Source organism: Gadus morhua, chromosome 22, assembly GCF_902167405.1.
Source record: "Gadus morhua chromosome 22, gadMor3.0, whole genome shotgun sequence".
NCBI classification, from domain to species: domain Eukaryota; kingdom Metazoa; phylum Chordata; class Actinopteri; order Gadiformes; family Gadidae; genus Gadus; species Gadus morhua.
In genome coordinates, this window is record NC_044069.1 from 22,773,408 (window position 1) to 22,791,855 (window position 18,448).

The window sequence follows — 18,448 nt, forward strand, 5'->3', positions numbered from 1 at the left end:
CGTCCCTGAATTTTCGCCTTAGTTCTGCTCCTTTGTGCAGACACTTGAGACCTTGTTGCATGTGATGTTGAGCCTGGAGGTAGCAGGTGTCATGTTTGGGAAGAGGTCGATTAAGGGGCTCTATTGTTATCCTTCTGCGGCCGAGAAGGAGATGGAGGAGGTGGTGGTGTTGATTTACCAAGGCTAGTACAACCCCATGGGTAACACTGGCTTTACGATAATGTCTTGTTTTTTACGTTGTTTCTTTTCAGTCTGACATCATTTAATCAAAATGACCTTTGTTCTGTTGAAAGCATCAGCATGACAGACAACAAGATATCATTGACTTTCGGGAAATTTTAATGGATCATTTTCTAAAATAAAGAATACATAAGAATAGCTGAAGAAAAACACGACTTCAAATACTAACGATAACATTTAAATGTAAATAGAAAAGATTGTTTTACGAAGAAAGATAAAAGACATACATGAAAGCTACAGATGGACTTAAAAAATGGGACTCCACTCCACTCATTACCCACAAAGCTCCTCTCTTATTGAAAGCTCCAGCAGTCAGGCCATCACGAGAAGGTTATTAATCTTTCTCCACATCTTGAAGAGCAAAACAATCTCCTTTATACCTGACCTTGACAATTGTTCGGTGTCCTTTTAGATATGTACATTGAAGTACCACATACATACTCACGTACACACACAGACACGCATGCATGCACACACGCTCAAACACATTCCATGCGGTAGTTTGACGGTGCGCGAGTGGAGCAAAATATCAACAATATCCAGGTGTTCATTATCGGAAAAGGCGACAGCTGCCTCCTTGATTCAGCCCATCTCTGGCATTAATTGTCATACTACATACAAAGAGCAGAGTGTCTGCATTTGTAATGCTAATCCTGCCGCTTGTTGCCACATGTTCAATGTATGTTTTTTGGCCTTTTGTTGCGAATGCCGCAAAAGGGTTAAATTATAACCCAGGACTATGTGGTTCTAATCTCACATTGGAATCTCTGCAGACACGCAGAGAGAGTGACAGGCGAGAGAGGAGAGGTCTGCAAGAGTGGAGGAATGCAAGCAGTGCTTCTTCAGGTGACTGTGTATGCATATTCCTCTGCTCAGAAGAGAACACAGCAGGGCTGCCACTCCGCCGAAAAATATGATTAGCAGAGCAATACCTTGACCAGAGAAACACTCTTATCAAATGAGCATTTTGTATTGTTTTAGACTGCCACGACAAGGTCTATGCATATTTTTGATGCATGACATCTTCAAGGTTTATAGCTTGAATTGCTTTCATTTTCTCGTTTTAAATATTCCCAACTGTATTACAAAAGTAAACAATTCCAATTCCTTGCATTGTGTTTTTACTGGACACTCAAAATCTCAAACATAATCTTAGAACTTCAGTTGAGCAACTTAACCCGTGAGAACCAACTGACATACAGGCACAGAATCAAGGTTTGACTGGATCAATTTCCACATCAAGACATGTAGTGTATACATTTGCTATATTCTATATACACTGAATTATAATCGATTTAATATCTTCCTTTGGTCCATCTCCAGGAGTTGAAATGTCTCTGGCAGTGTCCTCCGAAATGTTAGTCCATGTCCAGGTCGAGTTCGGTGCTCAGGTTGAGGTAGAAGAAAGCATAGATGAACAGCAGCAAAAACAAGATGGCCGCCAGCATCAGGAAAACATCCTGACAGAGTACACAAAAAAAGGTCACCATGTTAGAAACGCCAATGTTGTGAATGAATGTCTTTCACTTTAGGCTTCACAATACCCACAATGCACTTGTGGAGGGTGGAAGGCAAGGGGCCTTGTGCAGTTGAAAGAAACGACAATCAAAATTAAGCACAAGGGGAAACAAAAGGGAACATAATGATGACACACTTTTATTAGAAATTATTAATTATGAAGCCCCCACTCACAGCATGCCTGTTGAATTATTATTTTTTTATAACTACAAAGGAATCATGGAATTTGACATCTTTGAACCCTTTATAGTTCCTCACAAAACTTAAAGTTTGACTTTATGAAACAAAGTTCCCTAGTAGTACACTAATGACAGAAAGTTACACTTTCTAGTAATATAAAAAAATAAACAAACAAAGTGGCCTAATTTCCTGCTCCTTATTGTTGAACGAGCCAGAGGCTGTCTGAAGGAGTGGCATTTAACTTGAAAAAGGCGGGTGTATAGCACTTGTTCATTACGAGCCACTTACACCATTACAATCTTCATCAGCTGGAGTTTCATTAGGCCACTCCACAGCGCTGAACAATGCCAGTTATTCTTTGTCAAGGGAAGCCATTAGAAACAAACGGGCTAATCAACACTTGAGGGCCTGCACAACTTTAAAGAAGGTGTCGAGGAGTTTCTGATTAGACATTTAAACACACACACAAACACGCATCGCATGCATGCATGCAAGCTCAACACACACACACACACATACACACACACACACACACACACACACACACACACACACACACACACACAAACACGCATGTATGCATGCAAGAACACCACACACACACACACACACACACACAATAACGCACACTCACAAACACACACTCAAATATGCACATGGATGTATGCAAACACACAAACACGCTTTTTCAATTTGAACTGAATATTTTTCTGTGTCAACACACTGTGTCTTGTTTGTAAAAATCGGACAAATAATTCAGATCTCCTATTAATCATTTCCAAACATTGACTCCACGTTCCTATACATCCTCAGGTAATCCTCCAGGCACACTGGCTATACAAAGCAATGTATACTTATCCACAATTTGTGTGTTCTTCCCATGAAAAGAGAGGTGGGAAAAATAAATGAAAGCCAGGAGAGGTATCACGGAAACAAACACAAAATACACATACAAAAGCAGAAAAGCTTGGATGATGACATTTTGGGCAAATAACAGGCGTCTGCAGAGAGAGTGGCACAGCGAGAGAGTGGCACATAGAGAGAGTGGCACAAAGAGCAACCCTGTCTCGTCAAAATTACGTTCCCAGAGAACTATTCGGCACTCTCAATTACGTTTGTCGTAAAACGTATTTTGTCCGCGATTACGTTTTATTGAACGTATTGCAAATACGTTCGTCCTCAGCCTATTTTTTGCCATTTATTAACCTCTAGGATTATGTTTGGTTGAAACGTATCCCAGATAGGTTAAATGTCAACGTATAGCACAATATTGTCATTAAAGCATATCTTCCTTTCAGGGAACGTTTCATTTAACGTATTTTGTCTGAAAAATGTTTCTTGGCCGTGAATACGTTTTATTGAACATATCGCAAATACGTTCGTTGTCAGCCTATTGTTTTGCCATTTATTAACCTCTAGGATTATGTTTGCTTGAAACGTATCCCAGATAGGTTAAATGTCAACGTAGGCCTATGGCACATTATTGTCATTAAGGCATATCTCCCTTTCAGGGAACGTTTCATTCAACGTATTTTGTCTGAAAAACGTATCTTGGCTGTGGATACGTGTTATTGAACATATCGCCAATACGTTCGTTGTCAACCTATTTTTTGCCATTCATTTACCTCTAGGATTATGTTTGAAACGTATCCCAAATATGTTAAATGTCAACGTGTAGCACATTATTGTCATTAAGGCATATTTCCCTTTCGGGAAACGTTTCATTTAACGTTATTTTGTCCCTGATTACGTCTTATTGAACATATTGCAAATAGGTTCGTTCTCAACATTTTTGTTGTTGTTTATTTAAGCTACCTCTTGGATCACATGCTACATTTAATTGAAACGTATCCTTAATAGGCTACGTTAAATTTCGATAACACATTATTGTCAGCATATAGGCATAGGTCTACCTCTCGGGGAAGCGTAGGCTACGTTTGATTGTAATGTTAATAGTCCAACGTTATATCAACATGTCACAAGAGGAGAAATTAGCTGCTGACGGGGTAACTGTAGGAGCGTGGGTTGCTTTGTTGATTTCTTTATCTAGGGATATAGCTGTGGTCAAAGCGGGAAGTGTGTGTTGTCTGGGCGGCTGCCTGAACTGAGCTGCAGGAAATTATGTTCACACGTTTCTTCATTCATTCATGAAGGCTATACCGGTGAACGGTGACGTCAGACTCACGCCCACCTACAAACCAATCAATGTCCAGTATCAGCCTGTCCTCTCGGAAAATACGACCACGTAGGTGGTTTGTTCCGCCACAGATTACGACCCATTGGAATTTATCCAAAACGAGCGAACGAGGCCCTCTACATGTGCGGGCAACCCTTTCTCATCAAAATTACGTTCCCAGAGAACTATTCGGCATTCTCAATTACGTTTGTCTAAACGTAACGTGTCTAAACGTATTTTGTCCGTGATTACGTTTTATTGAACATATTGTAATGACCTCGCCGGTGACATAACGATGTCGAGTCATTAGTAATTGAAGGAACTTTTAATGGACCAAAACCAGGTCACTGACCCGTAACCAACGGCAGAAATCCCACCCAAAACAAACCCCGGTTACCCCGGCAACCCCAAACACGGTCTCACTCACGTGCAGGCCCCCACCCTCGTGTTCTTCCAAGGCCCTCCCCCAGCTGACCTAATGATTCGCCCCCACACTGATTGACAAAAAGAACATTACAATACATGCACACAGTATAGAGCGGTGGAGACATAGACGGGTGGAGAGGGATGACGTATGTTGGCAAACCCGGAAGTGAGCGTCGCCCTCGGTTCCCTTGACAAAAAGCCAACGGGTTTTCCATTGGATTTTGGATTATTGCAGAAAAATCCTCAACTCCTCAAAAACGGAAAATAAATAAATAAATAAAAATAACCTTGCTCCAAAGAACGAAGTGCAAACAAATGCATTCTGAATGGGAGTGTTTCTCCGATTTTTCCATGCTACACAACGAAATGTAAACCCATGCAAATAAAGACTTCATGGTCATAATAATTTAAATATCATTAATCTACTACTGAGTGTGTAGGGAGGTATTCTATTTTTTTCAACGGGGCTGAATCCAGTCACTTGACCGTCATGGTTGCTATGGTGGTTGCTTCGACCGCCCCCTCTAATAACTCTAAAAACCACGCGGCAAAGGAGCTGCCGTCAATTGGGTTGTTTTTGTCGTAAACTAGGGTCCGATGGTTGAAAAATAGACAGATATTCCAAGGTATCCTTAAAAGGCAGCTTGGATGTGTTTATTTTCTGCAGTTTAGACTTCTTCTATAACTAATTTTTGAAAGCAAAACACCAAGCTCATTGATTTAAGGAGGGAGGGTTATTTGAAACAATTTATTCAATAAATATTTGTGAGAGGTCATTCCTTCTCCTGATTTTACTTCCTATTTATGTCGAGGGTAAACCCCTACTGTCCACAAGCATCCCCCCCTCCCCATATGGATTTGGAGAATTGTTGCCACGTCCCAGTGGTGGAGGTATCATATATATGAAAGAGGGCATTCAATTATAGCCTACTACAATGATCAATTAGGAGGCCGAAGCCCTAAAGGAAGTGATGCAATAGGTGACTGAGTCGACAACATTTAAGTAAGCTGTATAGCGTCTCTTATATATCAAAGGGGGTCTCAAAGGACGCATACGCTTCAACCTGTGGCTCCAGCCATACAGGAAATGACTCAGCAAGTGCTCCATCTCGTTGCAACTCACCCAGCGGCTCGCTTGCAAGATTTTGGCCTGAAGTTCTTCCCAGACCTACACCCTAGCCATCCAACATGCATATCTGAGAATCCGGCCTCTCTTTAGTAATGACAAAAAGTTATGAGAGAAACACACATTAACTTTTTGTTATCTCATAAGCGGCGTGGTGCTGGCTCCTTTTGACCCCCGACTTCAAAAACGTGGCCACAGGCCAGCTGTGTCTACACACCTTTAGCCACAAATGTACACCTCCATCCCACAAAAAATGGGGACTAGAAACTAACCTCTGTCTTATGTACATTTACTGTAATGTTGGAGGTCACGCCCCTTTGCCGACCTTTTCGAGATAGCTAGGGATGCTAAAATCTTTACACACATTTCCCGGGGCCCCGTCTGACCGGGCCAAGTTTCGGGCAGGAAGGGGGGGCCCTTCCTGCCCGAAACTTGGCCCGGTCAGACCCCGAGGGCAGGCCCCCCCCTTCCTGCGCTCGGGGTCCGACCGGGCCAAGTTTCGGTGTGGAGGTCCCAGTTAGGCCCTAGAATAAGGTATTAAAATTTCAGGGCGGTAGGACCTTCCTATCTCAAAAACTGTTTTTCCACCACATTCTGAACCATTAGGTCTTGCAGGCTACACTTCTGAGGGGCTTTGTCCAAATGACACTCCATTGGCGAAAACTTTTTTTCTCTAAGGGCTAGAACTCCAAATCTCGGATATGTCGTTCACGGGGCCCCGGGAAATGTGTGTTAACATTTTAGCATCCCTAGCTATCTCGAAAAGGTCGGCAAAGGGGCGTGACCTCCAACAGTACAGTACATGTACATAAGACAGAGGTTAGTTTCTAGTCCCCATTTTTTGTGGAATGGAGGTGTACATTCGTGGCTAAAGGTGTGTAGACACAGCTGGCCTGTGGCCACGTTTTTGAAGTCGGGGGTCAAAAGGTCAAAAGGAGCCGGCACCACGCCGCTTATGAGATAACAAAAAGTTAATGTGTGTTTCTCTCATAACTTTTTGTCATTATTAAAGAGAGGCCTAATTCTCAGATATGCATGTTGGATGGCTAGGGTGTAGGTCTGGGAAGAACGTTTGCAAATCTTGCAAACGAGCCGCTGGGTGAGTTGCAACGAGATGGAGCACTTGCCGAGTCATTTCCTGTATGGCTGGAGCCACAGGTTGATGCGTATGCGTCCTTTGAGACCCCCTTTGATATATAAGAGACGCTATACAGCTTACTTAAATGTTGTCGACTCAGTCACCTGTTGCATCACTTCCTTTAGGGCTTCGGCCTCCTAATTGATCATTGTAGTAGCCTATAATTGAATGCCCTCTTTCATATATATATGATACCTCCACCACTGGGACGTGGCAACAATTCTCCTAATCCATATGGGGTGGGGGGGGATGCTTGTGGACAGTAGGGGTTTACCCTAGACATAAATAGGAAGTAAAATCAGGAGAAGGAATGACCTCTCACAAATATTTATTGAATAAATTGTTTCAAATAACCCTCCCTCGTTAAATCAATGAGCTTGGTGTTTTGCTTTCAAAAATTAGTTATAGAAGAAGTCTAAACTGCAGAAAATAAACACATCCAAGCCGCCTTTTAAGGATACCTTGGAATATCTGTCTATTTTTCAACCATCGGACCCTAGTTTACGACAAAAACAACCCAATTGACGGCAGCTCCTTTGCCGCGTGGTTTTTAGAGTTATTAGAGGGGGCGGTCGATAGCAACCACCATAGCAACCATGACGGTCAAGTGACTGGATTCAGCCCCGTTGAAAAAAATAGAATACCTCCCTACACACTCAGTAGTAGATTAATGATATTTAAATTATTATGACCATGAAGTAGACAAACGTAATTGAGAATGCCGAATAGTTCTCTGGGAACGTAATTTTGATGAGAAAGGGTTGCCCGCACATGTAGAGGGCCTCGTTCGCTCGTTTTGGATAAATTCCAATGGGTCGTAATCTGTGGCGGAACAAACCACCTACGTGGTCGTATTTTCCGAGAGGACAGGCTGATACTGGACATTGATTGGTTTGTAGGTGGGCGTGAGTCTGACGTCACCGTTCACCGGTATAGCCTTCATGAATGAATGAAGAAACGTGCGAACATAATTTCCTGCAGCTCAGTTCAGGCAGCCGCCCAGACAACGCACACTTCCCTCTTTGACCACAGCTATAGCCCTAGATAAAGAAATCAACAAAGCAACCCCCGCTCCTACAGTTACCCCGTCAGCAGCTAATTTCTCCTCTTGTGACATGTTGATATAATGTTGGACTATTAACATTACAATCAAACGTAGCCTACGCTTCCCCGAGAGGTAGACCTATGCCTATATGCTGACAATAATGTGTTATCGAAATTTAACGTATCCTATTAAGGATACGTTTCAATTAAATGTAGCCTATGTAATCCAAGAGGTAGCTTAAATAAATAACAACAAAAATGTTGAGAACGAACCTATTTGCAATATGTTCAATAAGACGTAATCAGAGACAAAATAACGTTAAATGAAACGTTTCCCGAAAGGGAAATATGCCTTAATGACAATAATGTGCTACACGTTGACATTTAACATATTTGGGATACGTTTAAACCAAACATAATCCTAGAGGTAAATGAATGGCAAAAAATAGGTTGACAACGAACGTATTGGCGATATGTTCAATAACACGTATCCACAGCCAAGATACGTTTTTCAGACAAAATACGTTAAATGAAGCGTTCCCTGAAAGGGAGATATGCCTTAATGACAATAATGTGCTATACGTTGACATTTAACCTATCTGGGATACGTTTCAACCAAACATAATCCTAGAGGTTAATAAATGGTAAAACAATAGGCTGACAACGAACGTATTTGCGATATGTTCAATACAACGTATTCACGGCCAAGATACATTTTTCAGACAAAATACGTTAAATGAAACGTTCCCTGAAAGGAAGATATGCCTTAATGACAATAATGTGCTATACGTTGACATTTAACCTATCTGGGATACGTTTCAACCAAACATAATCCTAGAGGTTAATAAATGGCAAAAAATAGGCTGAGGACGAAAGTATTTGCAATACGTTCAATAAAACGTAATCGCGGACAAAATACGTTTTATGACAAACGTAATTGAGAATGGCGAATAGTTCTCTGGGAACGTAATTTTGACGAGACAGGGTTGCAAAGAGAGAGTGGCACATAGAGAGTAAAATCCAGAAGAGAAAACAGACAAACAGAAAAAAGGTAAAAATAATGAACATTGATAAAGGGGAGAAAACAAGAGCAGAGATAAGGCTAACCAGAGACACAAGTGGTACCAATAATTGTGTGTGCGTTAGTGCGTTGCAGCTATCTGTGTAGAGGCTGTAGAGCCTAGTCATCAGCAGGTCTTCATTAGCCCCGGCCCCCATTTATCTGGTCCCCCCCAGCCGCGGCTTACAGCCCCCTGCCCCCCCCCCCCCCCCCCATGGCCTCTGCTTAATTGGAAAACTTTAAAATTTCATGCACTTCATTTTCATATATTAAGCGCTGGGCTAGAACCGCTTCGTTTACTCTTTCTGTTTCAGTGAGAGACTGAGAGGAGCGAGAGAAAAAAAGAAAATCAAGAAGTGTGGTGGGTGCAGGGGAGGGGGGGGGGTGGAGGGGGTGCGGGGCGGTGGGTGGAGGGGGTGCGCTGGAGGGGTTCTGGTGAACGCTGGTGGTGGTAGAGCACCTGTACCTGATTGAGATCAGGGCGTTGGAGGAGAGCGAGGCCCACTGTGTTGACTCTTGTTTGTCGCACAAACACAATCACACGAGGTAAGTGGCACGTGCACACTTGTAAGCACATACTCCCACCCCGTCCCTTGGGTAAGACAGTGGTAACAGCCCTACGCACGCACGCATTTTGATAAGATGTTGTTACAGGAACTCTCTGCGCACCCACGCACACACACACCCACAAGATTGTATATACACAAACTCATACCCCATAACTTCATTAAGACTGTGTTACAGAACTGACACACACACACACACACACACACACATGCAATCTTAACATCGGTTAGACGTCGGTCCAGAAACTGTGCTCAGAGACAGATACACACACATTTCAGTAAGATGTCGGTTCAGAACCTATACATAGACACAAGCTCGCACACACAAGCATTCACTTCATTTCAGTAAGACGTCGGTACAGAACCAAAGCACATCCTCAACACCACCAGCATCATCGTTTGTCTCCTCCGTATTGGCGACAGCTGCAGCACGCTCGGCATGCTGGGAGTTGGGTCTCTGTCACCGTGGCGACGAGCCAGGCTTCAGCAGACATCCCCTCATACGGCCTGCCTTTTGTTCTTTTGTTTTCTCCTTTTGTTTTTTGTGTGTGTGTGTGTGTGTGTGTGTGTGTGTGTGTGTGTGTGTGTGTGCGTGCGTGTGTGCATGCTTGCGTGTGAGTGTGTGTTGTGTGATCGGTGTGTGTGTGTGTGTGCAGATGGCAGACACACCTCACAGGTTTAATGCAACATGGAACATTTGGTGTAATTGCTTTCATCTGCAGGATGAAACCAGTAACTAAATATCTGCTGGTCCGCGGCCGCCCCAAGTTATTAAGACGTTATGAACACATTTACAATAGGCTGTACGAAACCCCCCATAAAGGTTATCAGAAGAAGAAGAATTTACCTTTACCTGAAGTAATCTAAAAAGACTAATTGAGTCAGTTATAATCCAGAATCCCCTCGCTGCAGACGGACAAAAAACCTTCCTGACGGTCACAATCCCCCTGGGGAGGGTCTACATGTTAAAAATAATACAAGTAAAATGCATATGTTCCATAGGAAAACTGAATTACTGTGGAGTCATGTCCCTCAATGAAACGCAAATGACAGTTGCACATTGCCTCTCTCTCTCTCTCTCTCTCTCTCTCCCCCCCCCCCCCCCCCCCCCCCCCCCTCAACTGGAGCTGGTCTCCCCGTTCTGGGCTAAACGCGACCCAGGGAGGAGCGGTGTCACAGCGCAACAGAAGGCAGTGGTGAACCAATTAGACAGGCAGGCGGCTTGTTTCCTGCCTCACCGCCACTCTCCCACAGAGACACTTCCACTGGTGCTCTGGAGAAAGTGGCAGATTCCACGGTTCTCTGTCTACCTGGCTAATGCGCCGTCCACCTGGCTAAACTATGTTGGAATCACAACTCAAGATTTGGTTGGACGAATAAAGAAAATGTGTGGAGCATGACCAAAATATTCTTTTCATGCGGACCGATTTTGAATGGAAGTGGCGCGGGGTGGGGGGTTGGGGGGGGGGGGGGGGGGTGGATGAGAGGTCTATGGGAGTTTAATAGCCAAATCCCAGAGGTATTTTTAATCCGACCTCTGCAAATTCATCTCATCTTGGGCATGGAAAAAAAATAAAAACCTGAATTATTCATGAGCAATATCAATATTTCAAGATATGGACTAATCTAATTGGATTAAAGATGTTCTTAATGAGTTCTTGCGTGTCTAACAGACGCATATTATTAAATCTGACCAGTTCAGCTCAGAGGGTTCACTTCCACGCAAAGCGTGTTGAACTTTGTGTTTATTTTTTTAATTTTTGTTCTGTTCTTGATGCATTTACTCCACGGTGTAAAGTCTGAAAGGAGTCGCCTTTATACATATACAACTTCATATGAAGATGACATATTAATAATAATAATAATAACAATAAATTAAATTTATATAGCGCTTAATATGGTACTCTAAGACGCTTTACATATTGCCCTATTAGATTAAAAGCTGGCAAAGACTAAACTAGGTAAATAGTGTGTATAAAAAATAATAATCTCTTCACAGCAAAAGGTGCTGCATCTGCCTTCTGCCCCCATTCTGAGAGGTGTTTGAACAGGCCAACCAAGACACAAGACAATGAGTATACACAGTATATATATTATTTATATATACACAGAAATATACATGACAGTTTTATGTGACAGAGTCAGCTATCCCAGCCTCCATAACTGGCACAATTTAATGAATAATATCTGCAGTGCGTCATTGCAGCGTTGCCTCTCACCATTTTGAACTTGGAGACTAAGAAACTAAGAATGGAGATTGGGAGCGAAGAGAGTAAAAGCCCTTCCCAATGTCTCCCCACACTCCCTCTCTCTCTCTCTCTTTCTCCTTTATTTTTGTACTATTACTTATTTTCCTACCCCCCCCCCCCCCTCCCCCTTCCCGAACTACCTCTCATGAATAAGAAAAATTAAAAAAAAAAATTCAATTTGTCCTTACACTTCCACTGGTGCTCTGGAGAAAGTTTGACTCATTTTATACTGCCTTTTATTAAAAGGTAAATCGTGGCTTCCAGGAGCCGCATTAAGTAGCCAGTACCCTTGTGTCCCTTCCTGGCCACTTAGGAGGGGAGACAACAGCCATGGGCAGTGGAAGACGAACCACGCTCGCTCTAGACGGTTTACTAGACTGGAACTCACGGCACCATCATCATATCATAGAGGACATACAATCAAAGGAATATAATTAATCTGATAAGCATGCAGTACCGTCCATACAAAGGACAAGGAGGCACGAGGAGAAGGCAGAGAACATAGAGGAGGCTGGCAGGCCAACAAGACGGGACAACGTCAGACACAAACCAGGCAGGGAGCAGGAACCATATCGGTAGATAGAGTTGCAGTATCGCGGCAATGGAGAATGAGATAGATGGAAGGAGACGAAGAGAGAGAAAGTGACCCTCACCCTGATCCCGAAAGCACTCCTCTTGGCATCTGCTTTCAGTTGTGTGGCCTTCAGGACAGACTTGGTCTTTTTGTTGTCTTGTTTGCCTAACAAAAGACAGGGAATCAAAAGGGGATGTTTGATTGATTGCTAAGAACAAATGGCCTTAACATCGGCATTTTTATATCCATAAAAACAAATATATAAACCAAACAAATGCTTGAAATCAAGGATTAAGAAGTATATTCTAGATGTGATTTCCTGCTAATCTTAGCCTCTTAGACAGACGAAAACGAATAGAACAGCAGAAAGCAAGTTAGGTGCGCTCGTGCTGCATTTTTGGTTTTGTCAAACAGGAGACACCCACCCACAATTCAGAGATAAGAGATTCATGCAGGAAGGTCGCACTTGATTCCACCAGCCCATTTGATCCTGTTTAATTTCTGCATTTCTATACAAAACGATTTGCAAAACATTTGCGAAAAAACGAACTAATTATAAGCGTACGTTTCCAGTTTTCTTATCACTGCCATCAACACGGCAGATCATCTAAAGGTACAAAGCACTCCTTTGTTTTTTATTCAAGTTGCCTGTTTTAAAGATCCCATTGCATGCTTTTTTAGGGTTAACAATTGCATTTGGGGGTACTACTAGAATAGGGTTTATTGCCTGTAAGTTAGAAATGCCCCTTATAGGGCTGTGCAATTAATGTGGGTCAAACGATCTCCAAATTAATAAAATGGAGTTGGAACGATTCTTTTGGAATTTTCCGTTGTCTATGAGGTTTTTGTGAAAGAGACGCGCATGCGCAATTCAGTCCCTCCCCCAGAGCATTCAATGCGGCCCGCGAGCTGTGTGACCTTATTCAGAAAACAGTGCGAGCGAGGTGGCAGAGGGAGGACAGCCGCGTTTACTCGATAAAAAGGGTAAAACAAGTTCTCTAATATGGCAACACTTCTGATTCGAAGAAGCCAACGAGGCACAGGCCCACATAATGGCCAAAATGTGCTACAATGTTATATCTGCACCCCTTGGAAACACGACAAACTTGTTTAATCACCTAAGGCCCCGTCCACACTAACCCGGGTAACTCTACAAATGCTTAATATATATTAATCCGTTTAGCCCATCTGTCCACACTAAGGCTACGTTTACATGATGACGGTCTGAACAGAAGACGCAAAAGTGGCGTCGCGTCTTCACTTTTTATTCTGCGTTTAGACAAGCGTTTTAGGGAGGAAATCTGCGTGCATACGTTGACGCAAAAGTGTGTGGAATTCGATTGGGTATTTAGGCATTTCAGGCGGCTAGGTGGTGCTGTGATACACTCTCACACAACACCGCCATGTCTGAGCGCATGCGTAGAATCTTCCTTCTTCTCTTATCTGCGCCGCGAAAACCAAAACATAATTACAGATCCTTCTCTGTTCAGTATACTATCTGTACATATCCTGTACATTTCGTGGAAATACTCCTGTACGTTTATTAGAGCTGCCAGAGCAGCTTGACGGTCCAACGCATGGAAATAATCCAACATGTTTGTTTATTTCCCTGTACTGGCGCATGTTTGTGACTTAAACACGTACGCAACGTGAGCAGATCTGATCAGTTTTTTGTCTTGGCAGTGTAGACGTAGATGCTACGAGGAGTGTATTCAAGTTTTCCACTCTGGAGGGTGGTTTCAGATTTTTTCGTTTTTAAGCCCCAAAAACGCTCTCACCGTCTAAGCGGAAGGCACTTCCGATAAAATATTTTGTCGTTTTTACCCGCAAGCGGCCTCGTGTAAACGGGGCCTAAAACTGAGAATTCCGACACTGATAACGATGCTTTTCGAAAACGCTTTAGTAGTGTGGACAGGGTAGACGGAGGCTTTCAGAAACGATGACGTTCGGTTGCCACGACACTGTGCTATGACGCGGCCACAAGCTTGCGCTCGAGACCGAGACGCTCATCAAAAAAATGGCAGGTGAAATGCAAATGATGATCTCTCTGTACAATGTACTAATGTATCTCCAGATACAACTCGACATATTGGCCAAAACACATCCGTTGCTCCAACACTGGAGGCGAGCGCTGTGCTTGATGTTCTTAAGTGATGGTGAAAAACCCGAAAGACGTCAGTTCAAACCGTACTTGGAGCGGCGTTTCTGAACAATCGGGTCGAAAATGATTAACCAGCTGATCAACTGTAAATATCAGCTGATCGTGCACCTGTAATCTAAACAGAGAGGCGTGGCGGAGTTGCGTAACCATGACAACAACTGTTTATCAAAATAATTTCAGTGTGGAACGTGGATGTAAAACATTCCGAAAACGATATGAAAACGATAATGTGGATGGAGATCGTTTTCATTGCGGATGTGCATTTTTACATTGACCCGGGTTAGTGTGGACGGGGCCTGAGACGCAATCACAAAGTGGCTTATGACGAATTGGCCAAGAAACAAAAACACAAGACCATAACCCAGACGACAGCAGGACAGATGTCGATTACAGCCGATTGTTCTGTCTTATTTAATTTTCTAGTATATTTATTTTATTCATTGAAAGTTTTATAGAAATTACAGAACAGCTGGATACATATTTATTTGTACCTTATTTTCAATTTGAACATTTTAATTTTTTTGATTTGAACAGTTTGTGTACTGTGTAGTTTAAGAATTTTGAAAAATCTGTTACCGTGGGTTTTTTTGAAATGCCGAATGAACAAATTTTATTTTAGAACTCAAAAAGAATCGTTTGAAGAATCGTGATCAATCTTGACCAAAAAAATCGTGATTATAATTTTTTCCAAAATTGAGCAGCCCTAACCCCTTATTATTCTCACACTGTTCATTTCTGCAAAACCAATTTCATCATCTTTCAATTTTTTTCTTATTTGTCGCTTTAAGGCCCCCCTCCGGAGTAGCCAAGTCTGCTGTGATTGGTCAGCACAGCCACTCTTCTGTGATTGGTCAGACGCTTCGCGTGTGTGTCTGCTAATTCACATCCCCGGGAAGTTGTAACATTGCGGGCAGCCGGGAGGCGGGACTTCTGCACTTCAGCACCGCCCACTGTACAGTCTGACTTCACACTGTGACAGAAGTAAAGTTTGAGCGCAAGCAAGCTGTTGCACGCCCTTATTGATGGGCGTTCTCTGTGGGCACGAATACTCCCCCTGGCAACGATTTCGATTTTTCTAGCTCAGCAGAGGTAAAACATGTATACATATGTCATATAGTCTAAAGCAAAGGGAAAAGTTGAAAAGGCATGATATTACCCCTTTAAGAATAAGATACTCTGTCCACTTTAGGGTTCAACCCTTGATGGCTTTGAGTGTTAACATATAATAATGGCACCTTGGCATGCATCGCAGCTCCTCCAATCGTGATTAAACACAGAACAAGACTTAAATATGTTTAGGACAATCCCGGATGTTCAAACAGTTCACTGCCCGATGGTAGGCGGTTTTTGTGTACGTATCAATTTTCGTTAGCTTGTTGGCACATTAAGGAGCTTAGAGTCCAAACCCTATAACTCCCATAATGTACCAAACATAGTTCTATGAATGCCTATAAAAACCTGGATTTCTCAATAACAAGATTTCTCATTCAGAAAGGGTTCGTTTCATCTGTTTACAACACAAAAGGAAGGTAAAAGAATCGGGAGAGTGGCGAAAAAGTTGCCACTGCAAATTCCGCTTTTATTTGTCGGCGTGTTCTGCAGCAGTGTACAAGAAACTAATTTAGGGTGGAGTCAGGAGGGTAAGCCCACCCCAATCCCGGGTATCACACGGCCAAGGGTTGTGCCAGTTACCCCCTTCGTCTGCTTTCTCCAAAGTGCCTATATCATAATGTCTTTGCATGCACTCTCTCTCCGTCTTTTGCTCACAGTGTAGCCATATCCCGAAGACTTCAACCCTGCCTACGTGTGGTGTCGATGGTCCATGTTCATATTCCCAACTCACAGGTGTTAATACATCTGGAATTATGCGTAGAAACCCTAACACGCATATTATAAACGGGACCAGCACCGTTTATCAATCCGGCCCCTGATAGAGTTGGAGGACTTTAGGTTATCTAGAGAAAACATGCAGAATTTCTACCAATCTACCAATTGATTGGTGGAAGATTAGTTTTAATTTTTTCTTGACTACAGCCCTAACTGTGATGTTTGATGCCATTCATTCCCTAGCTCCCTTTCCCTATTGTTTAAGCATTGCACAATACATGAAAGATTCATGGCTAAGCAAACCGTTCAATACGTATAATCACTTGAATTGCATCACTTCAATGACCTTAACCCAATCTAAAACAAAAGAACAGAGCACCTATCAAAGTATGCACCAGCTCAGAAACGCAGACTAAACCATACAGTCAGTAAGAAGCCATTTGTTTCAATTATCACATTCTTATGCCAGTAAATAGGTTCAATACTTGAATGAAGATGTTTTGTTTGTATGTTCTTCCAGCAGTCCTGCAGTGTGCTACTGTGCAGAGGCTCAACAGAATGCCTTCATCCCCCACCCTGGGCAGCACTGGGCTTCACCTGGGCTTGGCTGCCTTCCCACTAACTCATCTCGGGGAGGAGCATCTTGTGGGCAAACTGGCCACCTGGCACCATATGCAGGTAGAGGTGTTTGTGTGTTTGTGTGTGTGTGTGTGTGTGTGTGTGTGTGTGTGTGTGTGTGTGTGTGTCTGTGTGTGTTTACTATGGTAGAGAGAGAGATACAAGAGGCAGAACAGACTGTCTCTGTCTAATTAGGAACAAACACTCTCCAGGAAGAGGAACTTTGCTAACAATAGGCTAGGAAGGTGACAGCTTGCCGAGCAGAGTGTGTTTGTGAGAGAGAGAGAGAGAGAGAGAGAGAGAGAGAGAGAGAGAGAGAGAGAGAGAGAGAGAGAGAGAGAGAGCGAGAGAGAGACACACAAACACACACACACACACACACACACACACACACACACACACACACATGAACTCAGGGTCAGCCTTAAGGTTTCCACCAAACTGCTGATGTGACATGCGAGGACCATTTCAAGTTGTTACTCCAAGTCAATTAGGCTCTAATTTGCATAGATGGAGTGAACAAGGAGAGAGAGAGAGAGAGAGAGAGAGAGAGAGAGAGAGAGAGAGAGAGAGAGAGAGAGAGAGAGAGAATCAGTCAGTAGTGTAGTGGTGGATGGGTGGGAGGGAGGGAAGGATGGGGGAGGGAGGGAGGGAGGGGTGTAGTGGTGGGTGGGATGGAGGGAGGGATTGAGGGAGGGAAGTGTAGTGGTGGGTGGGGGGGAGGGGGATGGATGTTATTGAAGGGGCGCTTCAGGTGGTTGAAGGCCATTCACAGAAATGGTTTTTCAGTTGGCGAGTAGATTGCTGTGAAAACACATGCAGAACAATGGATGGCGTCTCTGGGAAACCCCTCCCCCCCCCATGCCCCCGTCCCCTCAACCCCACTATGACAAATAGCTCACAGCAAAATGCATTCCCACGAGTACCACAGATGAAATTCTATCCACCCAGACGAAGAGATGAGTTAGATTAATCCGACTTTGCGCTATACTGTTAACAGTGTGATTGGTATAAACCCTTGCAGGTTAACCCTTACCATCGAGGATGGCAGACGCTGGGGCTACGTGTAAAAAGAAAATACCAAATCAGGATGATTGGGATGTTTTCTTGTGTGTGGCCATACACACCTACACATGCACACAAACACACTCCTATCACAACCATCCCCCCTCATTCCTGTTGTCGCATCGGCTCTGTAGGCACTTCCTGTCAGCCATTATCTACCTGCCTCACCCCCCTCTCCACCCTCCCCACTAACACCCTGCTCCCATTCTGCCTGCTCCGCTGAAAAGACATCGCTGTCCTCCGCCACGGCAGCCAACAATGCAGTTCTACTCCTCTCTCCCGGAGGAATCATTACCCCCTCGCCAGACAGCCTGGAGAGTGCCTGCCAAGAGTTTGTGTGTGTGTGTGTGTGTGTGTGTGTGTGTGTGTGTGTGTGTGTGTGTGTGTGTGTGTGTGTGTGTGTGTGTGTGTGTGTGTGTGTGTGTCACTGTGCATGTCAAAAGCGTAGCTGGTATTTGTTCCCGACATCATTCTTATCAT

The 18,448-nt window shown here is 43.5% G+C and overlaps 1 protein-coding gene across 3 annotated transcripts in view; it reads right to left on the bottom strand.

Annotated features, from left to right (window-relative positions):
• Positions 1-316: 316 nt before the first annotated feature.
• The window catches only part of triqk (triple QxxK/R motif containing), a 33,000-nt gene continuing 14,868 nt past the window's right edge, over positions 317-18,448 (bottom strand). For 2 of the 3 annotated variants that reach the window (XM_030347063.1, XM_030347064.1), the window contains exons 3-4: positions 12,377-12,462; positions 317-1,700 (exon numbers count right to left, since the gene is read on the bottom strand). In XM_030347063.1, coding sequence (XP_030202923.1) covers positions 1,599-1,700; positions 12,377-12,462 — 188 coding nt within the window. In that variant the 3' untranslated portion in view covers positions 317-1,598. The remainder of the gene's footprint in view (positions 1,701-12,376; positions 12,463-18,448) is intronic. The other variant, XR_003974536.1, reaches the window with a different exon arrangement.